The sequence below is a fragment of the Marmota flaviventris genome, chromosome 4 (genome assembly GCF_047511675.1).
Source record: "Marmota flaviventris isolate mMarFla1 chromosome 4, mMarFla1.hap1, whole genome shotgun sequence".
NCBI lineage: Eukaryota > Metazoa > Chordata > Mammalia > Rodentia > Sciuridae > Marmota > Marmota flaviventris.
In genome coordinates, this window is record NC_092501.1 from 8,734,748 (window position 1) to 8,756,710 (window position 21,963).

At 49.2% G+C, this 21,963-nt stretch overlaps 1 protein-coding gene across 1 annotated transcript in view; it reads right to left on the bottom strand.

Moving 5' to 3' along the window:
- LOC114088538 (scavenger receptor cysteine-rich domain-containing protein DMBT1) overlaps nucleotides 1-21,963 on the bottom strand; it is a 93,672-nt gene that overhangs the window by 51,091 nt on the left and 20,618 nt on the right. The window contains exons 7-16 of the mRNA XM_071611696.1: nucleotides 20,855-20,908; nucleotides 19,591-19,656; nucleotides 17,992-18,120; nucleotides 16,143-16,971; nucleotides 7,883-8,232; nucleotides 7,730-7,759; nucleotides 6,552-6,590; nucleotides 5,176-5,323; nucleotides 3,030-3,220; nucleotides 45-362 (exon numbers count right to left, since the gene is read on the bottom strand). Of these exons, the coding sequence (XP_071467797.1) occupies nucleotides 45-362; nucleotides 3,030-3,220; nucleotides 5,176-5,323; nucleotides 6,552-6,590; nucleotides 7,730-7,759; nucleotides 7,883-8,232; nucleotides 16,143-16,971; nucleotides 17,992-18,120; nucleotides 19,591-19,656; nucleotides 20,855-20,908 (2,154 nt within the window). The remainder of the gene's footprint in view (nucleotides 1-44; nucleotides 363-3,029; nucleotides 3,221-5,175; nucleotides 5,324-6,551; nucleotides 6,591-7,729; nucleotides 7,760-7,882; nucleotides 8,233-16,142; nucleotides 16,972-17,991; nucleotides 18,121-19,590; nucleotides 19,657-20,854; nucleotides 20,909-21,963) is intronic.

Below are 21,963 nucleotides of genomic sequence, written 5' to 3' on the forward strand. Positions count from 1 at the left end.
AGCACTCTGGTGCTGGCAGTGCCCATCTGAGAGAGAGAGGTTACCTGAGCAGATGACACTGGCATCTTCATGGTGGCCGCAGTTGTGCTCCAGCCAGCCCGAGTGGGCACACTGGCCCAGGTGACGCTCCACCCCGGCACATTGGAGGTTGTCCAGGAAGATGTCTCCTGAGCCTGGGCCAAAGTGGGCCTTCCCCAGGGCAGACATGGCCTGCCCACACGCCAGCTGGCGGCACACGACCTCGGCTTCATTCAGGTCCCACAGGTCATCGCACACGGTGCCCCAGGCCCCCTGGTGGAAGACCTCCACGCGTCCTGAGCAGCGTCCAGAGCCGCCCACCAGCCGCAGCTCTGGCCAGTTCCCTGCAGATGAAGACCCACTGACTGCTGTCCTCTGGGAGTGGGGTGTCCTTCCATGACACCGTTGAGCTCCGCCCCTCACACCCGCGTTAGAGACAGAGAACCTGGGAGCCGACAACTGGAGTTTGATTAGTCATGGGACTGCCAACAACTTTTAGCTTAAAAAAAAATCCATTAACTATCTATTTTGCCAGAGGTATGTGCCAGTCGGTTTGGGGTAAATGCAGAAAAACATTACAAATAGTTTGCATGAGGATTTGTGATTTTGTGAAGCACTTTCATGTGTGTGTTCACCTTTATAATAACTCCAGGTGACACTACAAGAGTACTGATGCACCTCAGGGATACAATGAGGAAGCTGGACTTTGGAGAATCCATAAGCAGCAGACCTATACTGAGGTCCCCGCCTCCAGGGTTCACCTTGGTTTCTCTGCCCTTCTATCTGCTGACTCTGGATTGGCTCTGGCACTCCACTCACTCCAGAAAAGCCCATTTGTGGTGCCAACACGAGGCTGACCTTGATCATGACTGGCACCAGGACAAAAAGACAATCCTGCTGGGAGGTATTTGCAAACTGCTCAGGCTTTGAGGACACTGAGCCCCCGCCCCCCAAAACAAGACAAAAAAGAAAGAAAGAAAAGGAATCTGCTCATGGTGGGGTGCCAGAGCCAGATCTGAAAGTCTGGAATGGCCCTGCAGCCTGCGCAGAGCCACCTGGCTCATTTGCAGGTGGATGAACTGTGTGCAGTTGGCTTCGTTTCCCTACGTGGAGCAGACACAGAAGCACAGACCAACGCAGACTCCGAGAGGAGGGGACACGGTCAGGGGAGGGGGCGTGCGGGGCTTACCTGGTCTTTCCGTTCCAGACTTGGGTATTGATGTGGGGATGGCTGTGGATACAAGGAGACACCCTTGAATCAAAAAGGAGGACTGGGGCAAGTCAAGAGGTGACATTCTGAGAGCAGTTATGTGCCCAGCTTCTGGCTGATTCTTTCTCTGCCTTCTGTATGGTAATGACCTTCCAAATCACTCGTTTCTCATGGGTCTTATTTCTAATCTACATTTGGGCCAATTGAAATAATATTCCCTTCTACCCAGTCGGTGAAAATGTACAATACTTCGAGTGGGCCATTCTGTGCTAAAATACCAACATTCACACCCAGTGTCCTTCTGGGGAAAACTGCTGTCCTTCTTGCTTGCTTCTGCTTGGTCAACTTTCCCTCGACATGGAGTATCTAATTAGGTGTGTTTCAACGTCTTTGATAGAAACAAGAGACTAGGAAATCAAATAGACAATTATCTTTATATAGGAACCTGATTACTGATAGGCACAACTTGTGAATAGGCAGACATCATGCAGACAGAATCTCTCCACGACCGTAGGTTTATACATGGAATTGGAAAACATGTTTGTAAAAGCCCTGGGAGGGAGGACAAGCAAGAAACACAAACTAGGCCTGTAGATTAGTAACAAAACAAAGAAGGACTCACTGATTAGATGTGGGGTCTGTAACACAGCCTCTGCAAATACAAGAGACATCATCAGGGCTGCTTGATGCCAATCATGGTGATTTTCCCTGATCCACTTTGTGCTGCAGAACATCTCCTCTGCTCTACAGCGTGTTTCCCCAAGAGGTTCCTGAGTCACCCTGGCACTTGCGAGAGCCACTGGAGACTGTTCTGAGCCCCATCTTGGACAAGGTAGATGTGAGGCACTTGCAGTTCTATTGGCTTTGCCTGTTTCCTCTTGGCAGTAAGTAGTGCAGGACCTCAGATAATTATGGAACCCTGGAAACCTTGGTTCCCCCAAATGTAGAAGGGGATGAACCATGGTTTTATGTAAGGGTAACACGTGGCAGCGAATTTGAAATGTGCTGCATAATTATAATAGACAATAAGCACTAGCTATTACTTTGACTATTTGGATCTTTGTTGTTGTTACTGATTTGTTTTGCTGACTGGACTGGGCTGTGCTTCAGGAGAAACCCTTGGCTTGGCTTCTGCCCGCCTTCCCGCACACCTTGAAAGCCCTGTCCCTGGGTGCTCGCTGTTCTCTCTCCTCGCGTGCCTCTCCCCACTTCCCTGCTCGCAGCCTTGCCAGTTTCAAAGCCAAATCCAAAGGAGGCTGGTTCCCTGGTTTTCAACACTATGCATAGCCTCTGCCTGTGCTGCTTTTTCTTGTTCCCAATATCTTTCTCCAAGATGCATGCATGTGTCGATTTAGTATGTTCTAGTACGTTCTCTCTGTTCTACGGGTTTGCCTTGGTCCAGGGTATTCTATCTGTCCAGCTACATCATGTGTATTTGTCTTACTTCCTTGAGGTCGTGTTCAGCTTTCCTTAGGCTAAGATCACATCTTCTGCAGGTCCTAAAATGCCCACCTCAAACCAGATTCAGAGTAACGTCGGAAATGACTTCCCAAGGAGCTGACGGTGGAAACGCGCCCAGGACAGAGCAGCCAGCCGCTGCATCCGGGATGTGACGTCGCTCTGCTGAGCGCACTGCGCGTCACGACATGCGTAGCTGGCAACAGCCCTCACTCAGGAGTAAGGTCCTCCTGCTTTCCCCACAACAGAGCAGGAGTGCCAAGCCATTTGCCCAAAGTCACAGAGCAAGTGACGGTCCCCAGGCAGTCAGTCCAGAATTGCGGCTCCAGGCCACCATTCTTACCTTTGTTTGCAGAATAATAATAAGCAGTGAAGTGTTTGCCTATGTTGTTGGAGCTTCGGAAGTACACAAGGGTCACCGAGCTGGAGGAGGACGTGTAGGTGAGATGGGAGCCAGAGCAGCTCCTCCCCAGGGACTTTGCTGAAGCTGGGGGACCGTCCAGGATCTCAACATATTCATTGGCGCAGTCGAGGCTGGGGAGAGAAACAGCCACGGGGTCTCTCAGTCTCCTCCTCAGAAGGTCTGGAAGGTGACGTATGTGACAAGCTTGTGTGTGGCTACAGAGGCCGGGGACAAGTTCAAAGTCATGTAGAGACGGAATGGGTCTTTTCAGCCTGCTTCTTCTCCCTGGTGCCACTACCTGTAGGGAAGGGGATTGTAGCTGGGAGAGGAGGAGGAGCTGGCTCTAGGTTACCCTGCTTGGGGCTGGGACAGCTGAGGCTGCGGGACCTCCCAGCCGGGAAGGGCAGGCCAAGGCTATCCAAGGTCATCCCACCACACAGCCACCTGGGTAGGGAGGGCCCAAGGTGCACAGGCTGCTGGGCTCCATGTGGGCCCGCAGTGGGAGCAGCTCCAGTTCCCAACAACCCATTTACAAACTTCTGGCAGCCAACCTGCTTAGAGGGAAGCAGGCCACAGTTCTACCCAGCTTGCTTTCTGGAGATCATCTGATCTTGTCCAAAGGTGTTCTCTGTGAACTTCTGTCCAACTACCACCAGAGACCATTTCCAGGTCACCACCTGAGAGCCATTGTTCCAAGCCATCCTTCCATTAGGCAAAATCCAGGAGTAATAAGAAATTTACATTGTTCCTAGGGCTTCATTTCCATGGGGCATTCATCTATGAATGACATCAATCTTGCATATTTATGATTTTAAAACCTAAAATTTCCTGACTTAATAGGTGTAAGGTTTTCCTAGACTGCCTCTTTAGCCAGCTGGTTAGGACACATACTCTGTCTTTCTTCTGTCTTTCTGTCTATCCCTACATCCCTTTCTCACACACACACACACACACATACACACACACACACAATCTATCCAAAGCTCATAGATGATTTTTATTTTAATTAAAAATTCATGGAAATATACAAAAATCAGTCATATTTCTACATATGAGCAAATGCCTGGAAACCCAAACTGAAAGTGGTGTTGTTTACAATTGCTCCAACAACAAGAAAGAAAGATAGAAATGCCTAAATATAATCTAACAAGACACATAAAAGATCTGCCTAAACAAACAAACAAACAAACAAACAACCCCAGCTAACATTAAAAAAAAATACCAGATGCTCCCTAGGATGTGGAGAAACAAGATCTCAGGTGTTGCTGGTGACATGTGACATGGAAGTTACTCTAGAAAACAGTTTAATGTGTTCTAAGAATTTAAACATGTACACACTACACAGTCCAGCAATCACACTCTTGGGCATTAGTTATTTCCTCGAAAAATAACTAATGTTTTCACAAAAACCTGCATGTGAATGTCCATAGAAGCTTTCTGTGTAATACCTAAAGATGGAAACAACAAAGATGTTCTCCAAGGAAGAGAGGATTACAGAAACCTGAATGCATCTTCAGGAACTCTTCAGGGAACTGTGCTGAATGGAAAAGCCAACCCCAGTGCTACTGTAGGCTTCCAACATATAACATCCTCAACATGACCTCCTGTAGAGGTAACAGATTGTTTTTAGGGGGCAGAAAGAGTTGCAGTTTGTGAATGCAAAGGGTGAAAGGATGGTTCCCTTGTGGTAACAGAGCAGTTTTATATCTGGAATATGGTGCTAGTTATGTGACATGGGATAAAAATGCATGCAACTACACACACACAGACACACACACACACACACAAGTACATGTAAGATTAGTGGGAATTGAATGAGATCTGTAGTCCAGCACACAGTATCACAACCAACGCCAACTTCCTGGCTTCGACATTGTTCTACAGTTGTGCACGTGACACCACCATTGGTGGAAGTTTGGTGAGGGGTCTGCAGGACTCAGCATTACTTTCCTATGCATCTGTGGCTATTTCAAAAGAAAAAAATATGCACAAAGGACACTTTTGCTTAAAATATCCATTAAGGAAAAAAAAGTAATTGGGATTTTTAAACTGCACAGTGAACTGAGGTAATGCACTTGGCACTCACTCGAGACACGGAAATGCCAGCCATATACGGTGAGACGTGTTTGCCGTGATCTCCCACATGCAGGTTATGTTGTCGTGCATTTCATACTTTGGAGGATTTCTAATGCTTCCAGATGAGTGACTAACAATGCCACCACACTGAGAATTTTCTAAATAAAGAGAGAGATTTTAGAATTTCAGTTTATTTCATTGTTCAGTCAAGAAATTTTCGAATTCACACTCTCCCACACACTTTCCCAAAAAAGGTTTCATGGGTTATCATTTTGTGGTGTCTTAGGATAGAGTAGAGGTATAAACTAGTATAAAAGGTATTGCAAACTTGGGAAACTAGAGCATGAATGTGTCTGAAGCTAGAAACATCTATTCTCTCTTTTGGGAATCCTACCATGGACATGGCCTTGCTGGAAAGAGCTGGTGCCCTACATTGGCCCAACCCTTCCCCTTGGTTACTCCTTAGTCATGGGCTATAACTTTGAATTTTGTCAGCCCACCTGTGGTTATGAGTAAAGTTCTCCTTCAGTTTGGTCAATTAAGGCCAAGGCAATGTAGACTCTCGGTGGATACGATGATGGCAGGACTCCATTACTGTCAGCCGTAATTTCTTAAAATTACATTCTTAAAATCTATTATTTAATAAAAGAAGTTGCCCTAAGCTATCCACCCCTGCAATAGCCCTAATGCCGATATCATTTTCTGTCCCCCTGTCCACCCATCTGTTTGGTTCTTCGTCTGCTTGTCTTATTTATCTGGCCATCCAACATTCAGTTCAAAACTAAAGGTGACACGGTGACAATGGAAACAGCTGGCTTTTCTCCTTCAGATTATCTGGACCTACACTCAGTTGGCCCTGGTCATCTAATTGTGGCTCTTCTCTAGAAGGACCACCCACTTCTCCAACATTAGTATTTTAACTCTTTATCCCCAAGTAGTGCTAAGTACAGTGGAGCTTCTGGAACCCAAAGCACAGGCAAAACGGGGCGGGGGGAATGGCAGATGAGAAAGAAAGTGTAGAAAAGGAGGACAGAGAATTTTCAGAGAAAGGGAAAGCGTGGAGGAGGAAACTGCCCATCATGGTGGACACGCTCTAAAAGCATGGCCCTGGGCAGCACCCTGGTGGCATCACTATGGTAACAGCTGCAGATTTTCCCTCCATTCATGGCGGGCTTGCTGGAAGGCCGGCCATCAGGGCTGGCATCACTTGGTTGTTTGGATTTCCTTCTTTGAGTGACGAGAAATGGAGTGAACCCTCATTCCACTGGCCATCGTTATTAGGTTCTTCTCTTAGAAGATAGTATCTGGGCACATTTTCCTTGAAGAATCATTTCAAAGATTGAGCTATAAGACATTGAACAGGGCTCCAGGGACACACGTTCTCACCTGTAGCCACTGTCTCTGCCAGCGTAGTCAACTGGTGACCTGTGAAACACAAAAAGGACACGTGAACCAGCATCTGGAACTGATATCCACACACTGTCTGCACATGAAAATCCTGAGGAGCTTTTAACACACCTACTGTCTCCGCTCCTCCCAGAACCACTGAACGAGTCTCTGGGGGAGGCCTGAGTGTGCACCTTTAATGTGCAAGAGGTAAGAGGCACTGATCTGAATTCTTCCCAGACTTTGATGCATATTCTTTCCTCAAACGTGAAAATGAGATGTTTTATAATAAGAGGATTTAGGAAAACTAAAGACTTGAAATACTGGCCCCTAGGCCTCTTCTGGTGACCCAAAGGCTGGGAGTTATGAGCTTATGCTGTGGGAACAGGAAGGAGCACAGAGGCAGATGCCCTTGACCCAGTGCTGCTCGAGGTGCTGAGTCAGGACCCAAAGAAAGTGTGGGCTCGCCTCCAGGTCCCCAATATCTCCCCACCAGAAACACTCAGCTCAGCACCTCCCTGGATTCTCTTCCTGGATCACTTTATTTCCACCTGGTAGAGTTGACTACACAGGAGGGGTGTGAATGCTTACCAGACCTTATCAAACCATGTTCATTCATAACTCTGACTGAGAGGTGACTGCCAGTAGAAGAACCCTGGTGAGGAACAGAGAATGGGCATGGGAATCTAGGTGTCGAGGCCGAGAGTGTGTGGGGAGCCAACAGCAGGGGCTCTGGGGTCGGGGCAGAGATGCACCAGGAACAAGGCAGAGGCAAGAGGGGTGGAACTGAGATTGGCTCAGCTTGGCTTTCCCCAGATCGGTCCCAGTGGCCATTCACCCCTGGGCAGGAAGCACCCTCACCATCACCTGTATCCTCACCACCTCCCACCCAATCATAGCTCATTGCACCTATGTAAAACCTCAGAACAGAAGCACCCACAGTGCTCTTCAGAAGTCGGAGATATTGAGAAATCCACCTCCTGTATGTGAAATTCATGGTGAGTAAATAGAGAGGTAGCCAGTGAGGCGCGGCTAGGTGACTGCTGAGGTATATCCACCTCTCCCCTGGACATCTCTCAACCCCCTCCACAGGCTTAGAGGACAAGACATCCAATTTCCAGCAGAACCTGTTCTCCAAGGTGCTGATGAGCTGCCCACTTGAACAGCACCCTCCTTACCTGGTGGTGAGACAGTTGACTGTTCAGCACCTGTAGGCAGGGGAGAAGACGACATCTGCCGTGAGTGAATGACACGGATTCAAGTCCAACTGTATAAAGCACGCTCTTGGAAAGAGCTAGTCTGGGCCCCATCTGGAGGGGCACAGGGGTTACCTGAACAGATCACGCTGGCATCTTCCTGGTGACCACAGTTGTGGGAGAACCAGCCGGCATGGGAACATTCCCCAAGGTGCCGCTCGTGTCCTCCGCAGTGCACATCGTCAAGGAGGATCTTCCCAGAACCTTCCCCAAAGTGGGCCTCGCCTGGGGCTGAAATGGCCCGGCCACACTCGAGCTGCCTGCAGACGATGTTTGCTTCTGAAAGGTCCCAGAGGTCATCGCACACTGTCCCCCAGACTCCTTGATAGAAAACCTCCACACGGCCAGCACACCTCTCAGGGGTGCCTACCAGCCGCACAGGTGCCCAGCCTCCTGGGGAAGGACAAAGGCTCAAGTAGTGAGAGCTGCCCCCAGCTCACTGGTGACAGGACTATTGTCTACATGACAGATTCTCGGTCCTAATTTTCCTTGGGCTGCTCTGAGTGAGTCCATGCCACTCACCAGACATGTGGGCTCCAGCCTGTGACATCCCTTATCTGCACCCTACTTTAGGACCGCTTGCCTGTGGGGATTATTTCTAGAAGTGGGTCCAGTTCTTCTCTTCCCTATATCCTCACTCTTTACAATGTGCCGCGTGACCTCTCCCATTTGGAATTTGGGCTCTTTCTTCACTCCTTGACACTGGGCTGGGGGCCTTTGGCTCACCTTGGCCAAGGGAGCATTGTGCTTTGAGGGCATGAGAGGCCTCCCAGGCTGCAGCTCACCCTCTGGGCACTCGGGAGCATCATGTGAATAAGCTTGAGCTGAGTGATGAAGGACATGCAAGTTTGTCACCTCTGTCACTTCAGGTGACAACTATAGAATTCCCAGACATGTGAGGGAGGCCATCCTGGGACAGATAGTCTTTGACCACAGATGCATGAGCAAATCCAGCCAAGTTCATCTGAACCTATCCTGAATCCACAGACTGCCCAGCTGACTACTTGTGAGTAGTTATCAATGGAGGTTGTTTTAAGCCACAGCGTTCTGGGATGGTTTCACGTGGCAATAGATAACTTACACACATCTTTGTCCATATTCTCTTTTTAGATAACCTGCTCCTTCCATAGTCAGGATGAGACATCGGGCCAAAGCCATAATCCCCAGGGGAAGTCTGCCTGATCTGATGTGGAGTGCACATCTGACCCCAGGGAAACCAGTCCAGGTGCTGGACTGTGCAGGGTCTCTCTGCTGGGTATCTGGAATTGGGAAGAGAGCTGGAGGACTCGGGGGATGACGCTTCCATTGGGGGCAACCATGATAGTCATACATGAGCAGATAAGTGACAGAGAAACTGCTCAAAATGACTCACAAGGGGGTCATAGGAAGAAGGGAGGTCCCGAGAGTGGGGGGATGACTCTATGGTGTGTACCCCCTGGGCTGGGCTCTCCAAGACCCATCTATGTCCCACCATATACTCCCTTCAATTAATCTTTCCTGAATGGGGATTTGTACCATGAAACCAAATGCTCATCCATTAGCAAATGCCCCCTATTTCCGTTTACTGGGCTTAAAGTACCCATTCCTGCCCACTGAAATCCCCCCGTCCTTCAGATTCCATCCCCAGTGGCTCCATTTGATGAGGTCTGTGATCACCCAGGCCAGGACTGACATTTTTGATTCTCAGCCACTTGCTGTGGTTCTCCTGGGACTGGCCACACCGTCATGTGTAGAGCCAACAATGCACACGTGTTCTCTCCCTGAGCAGGTGATAACCAGGAGGTTGAGTGGCATCCCTGACTAGCTCTGTGGCCTTGAGGAGAAGGGGAATCACAAGCTGTCATGAGGCGGAAGAGAGGAAGCGCACTTGGAAGAGGGCTTGTCAAGGCGTGTTCTTGCTTGGTAGGTGGCTGGGGATGCCGAGAGGGGTCCAGATCTCACATGTCTGGGGTGAGATGGGTGTGAAAACAGTGGGTGTGGTCATGAGTGTTGTAGAAGTGTGTGCAGAAAGCACTCCCCAGGGGTCACAGAACAGCACCAGCCATGCTCTGAGGATGCAGGGGGAGCATGGCATGGCCTCTCACAGACCACCTCCCTCCACATGCTAGTTGAGCTATAGTTTTCTGTGTACAAGACTTGTCTCCTTACTAAATGACATGGTCCCTGAGAACGGGGACTGTGGGAGTCATTCACACATTATCCAATGCAGGACCTGGTTCAGTGCCTAGTGGGCATGCAGGGTGGAAAGTTAATAAACGAATGGGGGGGGGGGGAAGATGGAATGTGAATTCAAAGACTTGAAAGTCACAAAACCATCAATGGCGCCATTGCCATCTTCTCAAGGCCATGGTCAGTAGGCCTGCTGGGCAGTATCTCACCCAGAATACTTTCAGTCCAGGATAGTGGTGGTGGCTCTTCTCAGTCCTCCCAAATCTTTTGGCAGTACCAACAGATCAAGGGAGTAATCAGGTTGAATATTTCACTCCTGTCTTATCTAGCCTCAGGCTGGACCTAGCTTATAAAAATCCAAGGCCCAGCTTATTCTGAATTCCCCTAAATATTACTTATCCCTGACCACATTAAAAACAAACAAAAACATCTCAGAGGGCCTGAGCCTCCTCCCTTGTCAGTGACTGTGTGGTTACTGGCTGCTCTAAGTCCTGCTCTGGAAAGTAGCCGTCTCCTGCTCCATGGCCCATGGGGACTCCATCTGGGACTTTCCTGTATGGTTCAGTCCCACTGCCCTCTCACCCTCCAGGCCCTGCATGAGGTACTGTGTCCTGCCTGACCCTCAGGTCTGGATGGTGACCCTCTTCCAGGCACCCCAACACCCCATCACAGTGTTCACTACTCCACGGTACCACCCCACCCACTCAGCCCACACCAGGGCCTCCTTCGTTCAATGCTCTACAGGTCCCCAGTGACATGCGTTCACTCATCCCTTCATTGTCAAAGGAGCAGAGTTGTCCAAAAGCTGTAACACAGAATGACACAGCCCTACCTGCCAGTGCAGAGGAAGGTGGGTGCTGAGTTGCTGGCATCACTGAAGACGTGGGCAGCAGGTTCTCATGGGCTAGGGATGGGGAAGGAAGGACAGTCGTCAGAGCAGGGTTGCATCATGGGAGAAGAGACAGTTTCTCCAAGGGGGTGCCTGCCTCCTGCCAGGACTCAGTAGGAAAAAAGATGACACAGGGTTCCAAGGCCAGGGACCTCATAGCCCCAAGGTCTCTCCTGAGAGTAGGCCAGGGCACTGCTGCTTGTTGGCCACATGGCTGCGGAGAAAGCAAAATTCATGGGAACTGTTTCCACGTGACCTGCGGTAGGAGAGGCCATCAGCTGTCCACCGTATCCCTTTGCTGCCTTCTCCCCTCGTCTGCTGCCCTCTGACCTCCCCTGAAGGAGGCAAGGATGGTCAGTCACACAGCAGATCTGTCAGGGAAGGGGGTCAGCTCTGAAATGGCACCTGGAAATCTTACTGAGTGTCTTTACCATGGAGGTCACACACCATCACCACAATTCACAGTGAGGAAGCCTTGTGTCCCATGGAGAGAGGCAGCTTGGGACTGATTGGGTGCAACCTGTGGAGCCGATGGTTTGCAGAGAAGCTACTGCAGGAGCAAGTGGGAGAGAACCAGGAAAGACTGGGAAGCGCAGTGAGGTAGAGAGCCAGCTAGAGGGACAGATGGCCTTGGGAAGGTCAGTAGGCTCAGAATGGGGAGGGCCTTGGGCATCAGCTGACAAATTTGGCCTGTCACCCAGAGGTCACAAACTGTAAAGTCTGTGGGCCCATACAGATAAGTATGAGGTCCGAGTAAAGGGACCAGGTGATTGGAGAGTTGTTCTGGGTCCAGAGGGGCAGCCTCTCGGATCTGGCCAGTTGGTATAATAAAAGAACTTGCTATTTTGTACCTTCGCTATTTTCATTTCTTTCACTAGATTAAGAATTTTTACTGTTGTTGTGATGAATGTTGTGATTTTTAGATTCAAGTTTAGCCTGAATTTTCAAACTAGACAGCCCACTTCTGGGCCTGGATCAGTCTGCGAGCTGTGCTTGGCCCTCTGGGCAGTCAAGGGGCTGGTTAGGCTGATGCCAAACATGGACGAAACATAGGCAGCTTTGGTGACCTACCTAGATCTGCTGTGTTCCTGGACTGAACTGTGGCGTGTGTGTGTCTGTGTGTGTGTGTGTGTGTGTTGCGGGGTGAGTGTGTGTGTGCATGTGTGTGTGGGGGGGTGCAGGAGGGGAGGACTGGAGGGGGAGCTAGGAGTCCCCTCCAATGCTGACAGCCAGCCCCTCACCTGCACCCTCCAGGTGCCCACAGTTGTGCCCACCCTGGCCCCTGTGCCATGCTGCCCCAGGTGGCTCTTGCTGCCACATCCTGCATGCCATCCTGCTGGGTCTTCCCAGAGCCTGCCCCAAAGTGGGCCCCCGTGGGAGCTGCCCCCACCTGGCCACACTGCAGCTGGCGGCACATGACAGTGGCCTCAACCAGGTCCTAGAGGTCACCACCCACTGTCCCCCACATGCCCTGAATGAGGCTTCCATGCAGCCTGAGCCCCTCCCTGTGGCACTCGGAGGCTCACCTCTGTCCAGGCTCCTGGAGCAGGGAGCACAAAGAGGAGGGACACTGGGTGACATGCCTCCAGTCTCTAGAAGGTTTTTTCCTTTAAATCCCCAGGTGGCCATGTCCTCCTTTCACATACATGTAAGATCCCATAGTTCTCATGCACCCACACACGAGCAATAGCCAGAATCATCTCCAACTTCATGTGAAAATTGGGCTTTGCTACTTCCTCTCTTCCAAAAGATGAACGTCTCTTTAAGGAACTTCTAAAACTCCTAACAGGAATATGTCATTCTTATATGATTCCCCAGCTGTGGACGGGAATAGACATGAGAGATGTCAAAATATCCAGTGAAATATCACCTAGCAGGTCACATAGACACCTCCTCAGCCACAACTACTTTGTCCTGGAGCAAAGAGGCCCCTTTGTCTCATAAAAATCTTTTTGTGTGGCTATATTGTGGCGTTTGTTGTTTGTGAGTGAAAAGCAGGAGTTCCCAAGAACCACTAACTTACATGTTTCTCTCTTAATTTTTACAACAGGCGTGGGCTTTCCATTTTGCAGACAAAGAAACTGAGACTTGACAGGGCTAAGAAATTTGCCCTAAATCCCACAGCTTATGAGCGGGTTGTTTTCCACTTGTGGGTCCCCCTCTCTCAACGCCATCCATCAGCCCTTCATTTCTCAGGACCTACTTCCCAGCCCGGCAGGTGGAGGAGTTGAAGCCTCCGGGGCTGTGGTCACTGACGGCCCTGAGAGGAGGTCGAGAAAAAGCCACAGCTCACGTAAACTACTGTCAGTTGCATGCAGAGAATTAAGTGAACACTGCAGAAAGGGCTCAACCTAAGACCCAATCCCGTCTCCAACTTGTGGCTTTGTCTTCTTTTGACTCATCTAAGTCAGTCATTATCGCCCCCACTAAACAAGATTAACTTTTTGTTCACCCATTATGTGTTCATGGTCAGCTTTGAAAAATACAAGATGAATCTAAAGATCTCACACTTACAAAACCCAAGAGAATCAAAGAGGTCTCAGTAATGCCGTGGGCCATCATTGACTGAAGGCAAGACGGAGAGCCTTCACTGAAGAGGCCATAACTCCTCTCGTCAGAAGATAGAACAGGCGTCAAAGGCCTGTAATGTCAGGTGGATTTCGAGGCGGGTCAGTGAGAAGGGTCCAAACGCAGAGGATGAGTGTCCTTACGGAGACCAGAGCAAGAAGCCACGCGCAGAAATGGGCACGGAGGCCATGGAAGGGAAAGAAAGGCCTCCCTGCAGGCAGCTGGGAGTCACAGGTCAGCCACCAATTTTGGATACTAAGAAACTAAGGGTGTATGCACTTAATATGACTAGAACACCTTGGTGGCCTAGGCATTAACTCCAAACACCTGGATTCCAGCATTTTTTTTCTTACATCATGCAGAAGACTTCCAGAGACATGACCCAGGAAGACAATGGAGTTTTGGGTCACCTGTCTTCACAAGCATGGCGTCCTGTGACTGACTGTTAGTGGGGACTTCTCAGGGCTGATTGTATGTTAGAGACTCCTTGACATCTGGGAGGAAAGAAGCCCATTTCCTGTGTGAATGCAGTGTTTCCTACACTCACAAGGACCTGAGAACCCATGTGTGTGAGTGAGGGTGAGTGTGTGTGGGTGTGTGCACCACTGACCTGAACTCCCTGCTGAGCTGGAGTTACTAGAAGCACATTTCTCAGAAACACCTTTATTTCACTATCTCAGGAACTTGGCAAGGAATATTTCTAGAAAAACACAGTCTCTTATAGTTCTTAATAAATACACAGGATATAAGATTCAATGTAAACCCCAAAGACGCATTTTTAATGTACCTGTTGGTGTTGGCTCCTCCACAGAAGTGATGGATTCGATTGTTATGTCCACAGCTACCGAGAGCAGAGAACACCAATCAGTAATGAAAAGCACCCAAGGACAGGCCGAGGCTAAGCAAAGGGAAGGCAGCTGGATGCCCCAGGCCAGCATCATGGTTTCCTTGTGGAAATCTAACATGAGAAACTGGTTCTAAGGGGCCTACCATAGGAAAGAGGTTCATACATCAAAAATTAATATCCCTAATTCAAGAAATACTTTTGGAAAAAATATTTTTGGAAAAAGTATCCCTCCCCCGCCCCTTTTTGTTTTTGGTTTCAGGGATTGAACCCAGGGGAGCTTAACCACAGAGCCACATTCCCAGCCCTTTTTATGTTTTATTTTGAGACAGGATCTTGCTAACTTGCTTAGAGCCTCCCTAAATTGCTGAGGCTGCCCTCCAACTTGTGATCCTCCTGCCTCAACCTCCCAACAGCTGGGATTACAGGTGGGTGCCATCATGCCTGGCAACTTTTTTTTTTTTTTAAGGATAAAAGATTTGGTCACTTCAGCAAAGAGATAAGAATAGGCAAATGAAAAAATCCTCCATATCACTAATCTTTAGAGAAATACAACCAAAAATCACAAAAGTGTATCACTATTAGCTCATTATAGTAGAGATACCATAATAGCCCAGCTTAAAAAACAGATAATCCTAAATGTTGACAAGAATGTAGAGAAAATGTAACTTTCTTATGTTGCTATTGGAAGTACAAAATGGCACTGCTACTTTGGAAAACAGCTTGCAGGCTGTACGTGAATATTTATGATAGCTGTATTCGTAATAGTAAACATTAGAAATAATTTCAATGTCCATCAGATAATGCATGGAGAAACAAATTTTGATATATCCATAGTTAGCAATAAAAAAAGAAAAGAACAAATGTCTGATAGGTGGAATTACATGGATGACTCTCATAAGCATTAGGCCAAATAAAAATATCCCAGTGCAGGGCTGGGGTTGTGGCTCAGTGGGAGAGCATTAGCATGTGTGAGGCACTGGGTTGGATTCTCAGCACCACATATAAATAAATAAACTAAAGGTCCATTGACAACTAAAAAAAAAGAAAGAAAGAAAAAGTCCCCGCGCAGAATGCTCTGGGGGTGTTAGGCACGATTCCAGGAAAGGCAAACCTAGAGAGCCAGACACCATACTGGTGTTGACAGGGTTGGGGCTTAGGCGACATTTAACTACAAAGGAGCAAAGGGAACTCTATAAGGCAGTGGAAGGGCTCTGTGTCCTGATGGGGGCAACAGCTTCACAGTTGTAACCGTTACGATGCTTTGAACTACATGGTAGTTTTTACTGTAGGTAAATTGTACTTCAATAAGCCTGACTTTCAATTAAAAATTAACTCTGCACATAAACAAAGGCTTAGAACACTGGGGACACACAGGCACCGAAACCAGGTAGACATCTGTGGTCACTCAGAAAGAAAGGGGAGATGAAAGCCTGGGTCAGGTGGGTGACTGTCAGGGGAAGAGGAGGCCAGGAAGGCGCCCCTGGGTCCCCCCAGCTATAAATGGAGAATAAATTCCTCCACAGAGACCTATTTGAATAGGACTAGATATCCAGAGGGTTGAAGGTATTTTATTTTTAAAAAATATTTTTTAGTGTTGATGGACCTTTATTTTATTCATTTATTTATGTGCGGTGCCGAGAATTGAACCCAGTGCTTCACACATGTGAGGCAAGCATTCTGCCACTGAGCCACAACCCCAGCCCCTGAAGATATTTTAATAATTTACTTAAATATCCCTGCTTGGACGTGAAGCTCTGTATATAAATAATAAACATGTAAACAATTAAAACATAATAAGTTCATGTATGTAAAACACATAAACTGAAGACAACTAGGGAAGCAACTCACAAAATGTGACTTACTCTGGAGACTGGAGTTTGATGATAACGGAGCTGGTGAAGGTGCTGGTGATGGTGACAAGGACAGCGACGGCATCGAAGATGGACGTGAAGACGAGGCTGGTGACCGCAGCGGTGAGGACAACGATGGTAAAGCTGAGGACGATGATGGTGAAGATGAGGAGGAAGGTGATGATGAAGGTGAAGACAAGGACAAGGACCGGGGCAGTGAGGACAGCGATGGTGAAGCTGAGGACAATGACCGTGGCGATGAGGACAATGATAATGAAGACAAGGAGGGCAACGATAAAGGTGAAGACCAGGACGATGACTGTGGCGGTGAGGACACCAGTAGTGAAGATGAGGAGGGCGAGGATGAAGGTGAAGATGAGGATGATGTCCGTGGTGGTGAGGACAGTGATGGTGAAGATGAGGAGGAGGGTGAGGATGAAGGGGAAGCTGAGGACGATGATCGTGGCAGTGAGGACAGTGATGGTGAAGCTGAGGACGATGACTGTGGTGGTGAGGACCGCGATGGTGAAGATGAGGAGGAGGACGAGGATGAAGGTAAAGACCAGGATGATGACCGTAGCAGTGAGGACACCAGTAGTGAAGATGAGGAGGGCGAGGATGAAGGTGAAGACGAGGATGATGTCCGTAGCAGTGAGGACAATGAAGGTGAAGCTGAGGACGATGACCGTGGTGGAGAGGACATCGATGGTGAAGCTGAGGACGATGACTGTGGTGGTGAGGACCGTGATGGTGAAGATGAGGAGGAGGGCGGTGATGAAGACGACGACTGTGCTAATTCTGCATCTATTTATTGGGATAAAAATGTTCCTCTTAAATCGTGCTTTATGACAGCGATTCTCAGAGTGGCCCCTGGACCACCCCATAAGCATCTTAGACTTGTCAGAAGTGCAAATTCCCGTACCCCATCCTAGAAGGACTGACTCCAACCCCTGAGGGGTGGGCCCAGCAGTCTGTTTCAATAAACCCGTAGGTGATTTTGGTGCAAAACACAGGTTCAAAACCCTGCTGCAGGATACGAAAGAAGGGCTGAAATGGACCCACGGTATTCCCGAGGGGCAGAGCTCCTCTGCAGTCACACGTCTGAACGCTTCAACTGCTGCCATTCCTTTGTCAGTTAGGAAGGGTCAGCTTCTACAGGCACCAGAGGGATGGCTTTCTGACCTAACCACTCCGGAAAATAGATGGCGACCTTCCCTCAAATAGGTGCTTAGTGACGGGTGATGGGCTTAGTCACCACAGAGTGTACCCTGAGCGAGGACTCTCAGTCGCAGTCCTTGAATGACCACAGGCCAGTCTTGCTGGCAGCTGCCTGGTGACCACATTCTGCTTGGGGAAGGTTCTGTGCCTGGGGACTGGGCACTGAGAGCTAGAGTCCCCCACTTCCTCTTCACTGATGTCCCCTTCAGTGTGGAGCTTTCTGAGGAGCCTCACCCCAATTATGACCAGGATCTACCCAGGGCAGCTGCCCAGGAGGGGCATTCAGGCCAGGATTAGCAGGTATCTTGAGAAGGAGGCCCCACAGACAGCAAGCTCCGTGCTGAGCTGGGTTCTGAGTCTACCTGTTGGGGAGTCACCTCTAGGCTTCAGGTGGGGGTGGACCACCCATCATCTCTGCAACCGCTTAAAGCTCCACCCCACAGGCTCATTTCCCCCCGTTTCCACCACACAGATACTCAGTGCTAAACAGATGTGGGACGGGACCCAGGGGAAAGTCTGCCCTGGAGGGAGGGGCCTGCCCTTTGGTCTAGACCTGTTAGTGTGGGGAGAGGGGAGGGGTCCTCCCAGAAAAAGCCACGAACCTGTTCTGCCCACGAACTATTTAGAAGGAAGAAGTCCTCACCAGAGCAGATGGCCCCGGCGTCCTTCTCATGGCCACAGTCGTGCGTGAACCAGCTGTTGTGGGTACACAGGGCCAGGCGGCTCTCCGTGCCAACGCAGCGCACATTGTCCAGCAGGATCTTTCCAAAGCCTGGGCCAAAATGGGAGCCGAGAGGGGCAGATACGGCCTGGCCGCACCCAAGCTGTCTGCACACCACCTGCGCTTCCGGCAAGCCCCAGCCTTCGTCACAGACCGTCCCCCAGGTGCCCTGGTAGGAAACCTCTACCCGTCCAGAGCATCTTCCTGTGCCGTTAACCAGCCTCAGCTTAGGCCAGTCCTCTGTGGAGACGAAAATAAGAGTAAGTGTTGGAAACTTACCTTTTGAACTCACCTTGTTTGCTTGGCTTACAAATCAAGGCGAGCCCTTCAGTCATCCTAGGTGTGCAGGCCACGGCTGGACAGAAGGTTTGACAATCACGCCACAACACAAGGTGCTGTCAGTCACTAAACAAAGCAGATCAAGTGGCAGACAGCATCTTCTCCTGCATGGGGCTTCGCAACTTGACGTCAGCCGGGGGGGACAGGAAAATTTAGGAAAATGTTTTTTCTCTTCAATGAATTAAATTAAATGGTATATTCCAAAAAAAATGAAATATTCTGGAGCAGTCAAGAGCAGTCTCTCTCTCTCTCTCTCTCTCTCTCACACACACACACACACACACACCACAAACAACAAAAGGATTCACCTAAAAAATATAATGCATGATATAGAGAGACTAATATGATTTGTGTGAAAGAAAAAACACAAAATAACATATATGGAAAGCATTAATTCATATTTGTGAGATTTTTAAAAGAAGGATATATGCAAAATGCAAGACAGCATTTGTCTATGAGGAAGGAGAGAGGAGAGGCAGATTGGAGATATTGAGAGTTCCATATTTTTTTTAATTGTTTTATCTGTTCCAATTAGTCATACATGACACCAGAACTCATTTTGACACATCATACATAAATGGAGTAGAACTTCTCATTCGTCTGGTTGTACATGATGTGAATCACACTGGTTGTGTAATCATATGTGCACATAGGGTAATAATGTCTGATTCATTCTCCTACCCCTTCTACCCCCATACCCTCTCCCCTCCCTTCACTCCCCTCTGCCTAATCCAAAGTACCATTTTTAATCTTTAAAAATTGTTACTTTTTCAGTGCTGGAATAGAACCTGGGCCTTGCACATGCTGGACAAGCACCTACCATGACATGCATCCCCAGCCCTGGGGGAGTTTGTATTGTTTCCTTTCTTGATACGAATGGAAAACCAGCATGACAAAACGTAAGCTTTGGTCCTGTTAGGTAAAGGCGCTATGGTTACCTGCTCTTATTTTTTGATGTTTCCCTGGTGTAGCAGGAATGCGGAGATGAGCAGATGCCAAAGCTGTGGGCAGGACCAACTCATCAGCCCAGGTCTGGAGGTTGGTGGCCCTCCTCCCATCCCTACGAGCTCTCCCTGCACCCTCAGTGGCCTCCAGCTGACCACTCCCCAGGCTCCTTCCTGGTTATGACCCCTCTCTGTAGTTCACAAGAGCAGTGGCTGGTCCCTGGGGAAGGCTGCTTACCTGGGGGACCTAGCGCTGGTATATTGGCTCTGCGATCAGCAGGGGCTGGGTCGGCCACAGGTAGAACTGGAATGATGTGGAAATGGCGGTTAGTGAGGACCAAAGTCCTTTTCCTGAGACAGACACAGGACACATCAGAAAAGGACTCAACTAGCAACTGGGGAAGAGCCCGCTGGGCTACACCTTAACTCAAATATCTGCACTGGCCAGATTTCTGATGAGCTGGAGCTAAGGTCAGGGAGCTGACAGAGAGCTCCTAAGCCAGAACCTGCTGCTCAATGCCTTCACCCCGTTAGCCCTGCATCAGCAATAGGTTCTGCAAGAGGGTGCTTGGCAGTAGCAAGATAAGTCACTGAAGAATTTGGCAGAAGTAGCCAGGCATGGTGGCACACTTCTGTAATCCCAACAGCTCAGGAGGGTGAGGCAGGAGGATCATGACTTCAAAGCCAGCCTCAGCAATGGTGAGGCACAAAGCAACTCAGAGAGACCCTGTCTCAAAATAAAATACAAAATAGGGTGGGGATGCAGCTCAGTGATTGAATGCCTCTGAGTTCAATCCTCAGTACCAAAAAAAAAAAAAAAAAAAAAAAGGAATTGGGCAGAAGTTGTAAAATTCATAATATTCACAAGGAAGCTGATTGTCCTTGATGAGCCCCCAGAGGATGTTGTACATCCCAGTGATCCATTTGCCTGCACATCCACCTGGATGATGAGGCTGAGCCACAGCAAGACCCACCGTGGGGTCGCTGCTCTCACCTGATAAGACAATTGGCAGCTTTCCATTGTCTGCTCAGAGGGAAACATAAAAAATATATATTTGTCAGAGGCATCTGGCTTTGTGAGTTTGCTCATGTGTGAAATACCAACACTTTCCTCTGAGGAGAGAGAGTCGTACAGATGGGGCTACTGGCATTGCTCAGAGCGAAGCCTGTGTCTCTCAAGTGCAGGCATCTGCGATACCTTTGGCCAAGAGCAAAGCTGCTCTGAGAGGAGTCACATGCCCAGTGCACACACGTCATTTGTTCAGTGCCTAGAATGTGCCCAGTGCTGTGGCAGGTGCCAAGGATACAGTGATGAGCAGGACAGGTGGCACGCTAGCCCCCTGGGTCAAAGTCTGGAGCTGCAGGTGACACTGGGTGTCACACGTTCTCCCTGATACCTTGGCAGTGAGAATCAGCTCTTCCTTTTAGGGGCTTGGCCTATTGCATGTGGCATTGACAATACATCACACCAGCTTTTGGGAACTCGTAGCTCACTGACCTACCTGATGACGTGGCTGGGTGGTCCACATCTTCTGGGACGGAGGAGGTTGACACAGCTGTTGAGAAAGAACACGGGGAAAGTGGCTCCTGGAATTCAGGGTTGAAGAGAAAGACGAGGGCCCTCTTCATCGGCCTCACGTCCCCAGGAGAGTTCGATCCCCTCTTTACAAGCAAAATGGAGAACTTTAAAAAGGAACCAGCAGCTGTGAAAATGTGCCAGGTGTCAAAGCATCGTCACATATTGATTCCAGATTTATGAAATATTCAGAATAGGTAAAAACACAGAGAGAGAAAGCAGGCTGGTGACTGCTCATCTGGGGGACGAGTGGGAGGAGCAGCAGCACCATGTCTCTTCACCCGCTCTGCAGCCTGGGAGCAGAAGCCCATTGCACAGGACGCACCAGGGGGCCGAAGACCCCCTCGCTTAGCACAGACGGCGCTGCAGGCTCTCCGCCATGTGTATAAGGTGGATTCGCATCTGTGTGATTATTCATTTAATAAGCATTGAATGCCCCTCAGGGAGCAGACACACAGACACTGTTCTTGGGACTCCGTATGCCTGGTGTGTGTGTGCGTGTGTGTGTGTGTGCGTGTGTGTGTGTGTGTGTGTGTGTGTGTGTGTGTGTGTCTGGGGCTGGGGACAAAGTCAAAGGTGAGAAAGATGGATTCTGCCGCAAGAAGCTGACAACGGTCTTTGAAGAAACGACAGATCCTATGTGACTGTCTGAGACAGGAACAAGAGTTAAAAGCGAGGTCAGCTCAGAGCTGTGCCACCTTCTGTGCAACCACACAAGCGTCTGGGAGAAGGAAGTGCAAGAGTGAGAAAGGGAAACACAGGCTCCGGCCACACAACCGCCCACTCAGCTTTCCTCGACACACGTGGGTCCTCTTGGTTTCTGAATAGGGAACACGCCTAGTCACCTGCTCAGTAGGTAACAGGATTTTAACGTGGTTCAGGGAGTTTAGGAAACTTTAGCGACTGGGCTCTAGGACTCTCAAGTCCCATGGTTTGTGTTATTGTCCATCAACCTTAGGGACAATACCTAACCTAGTTGAGCAGGATTCTCTCTATTTAGAAATGGAGATTACCCTCATCTGCTGTTGGAAGAAT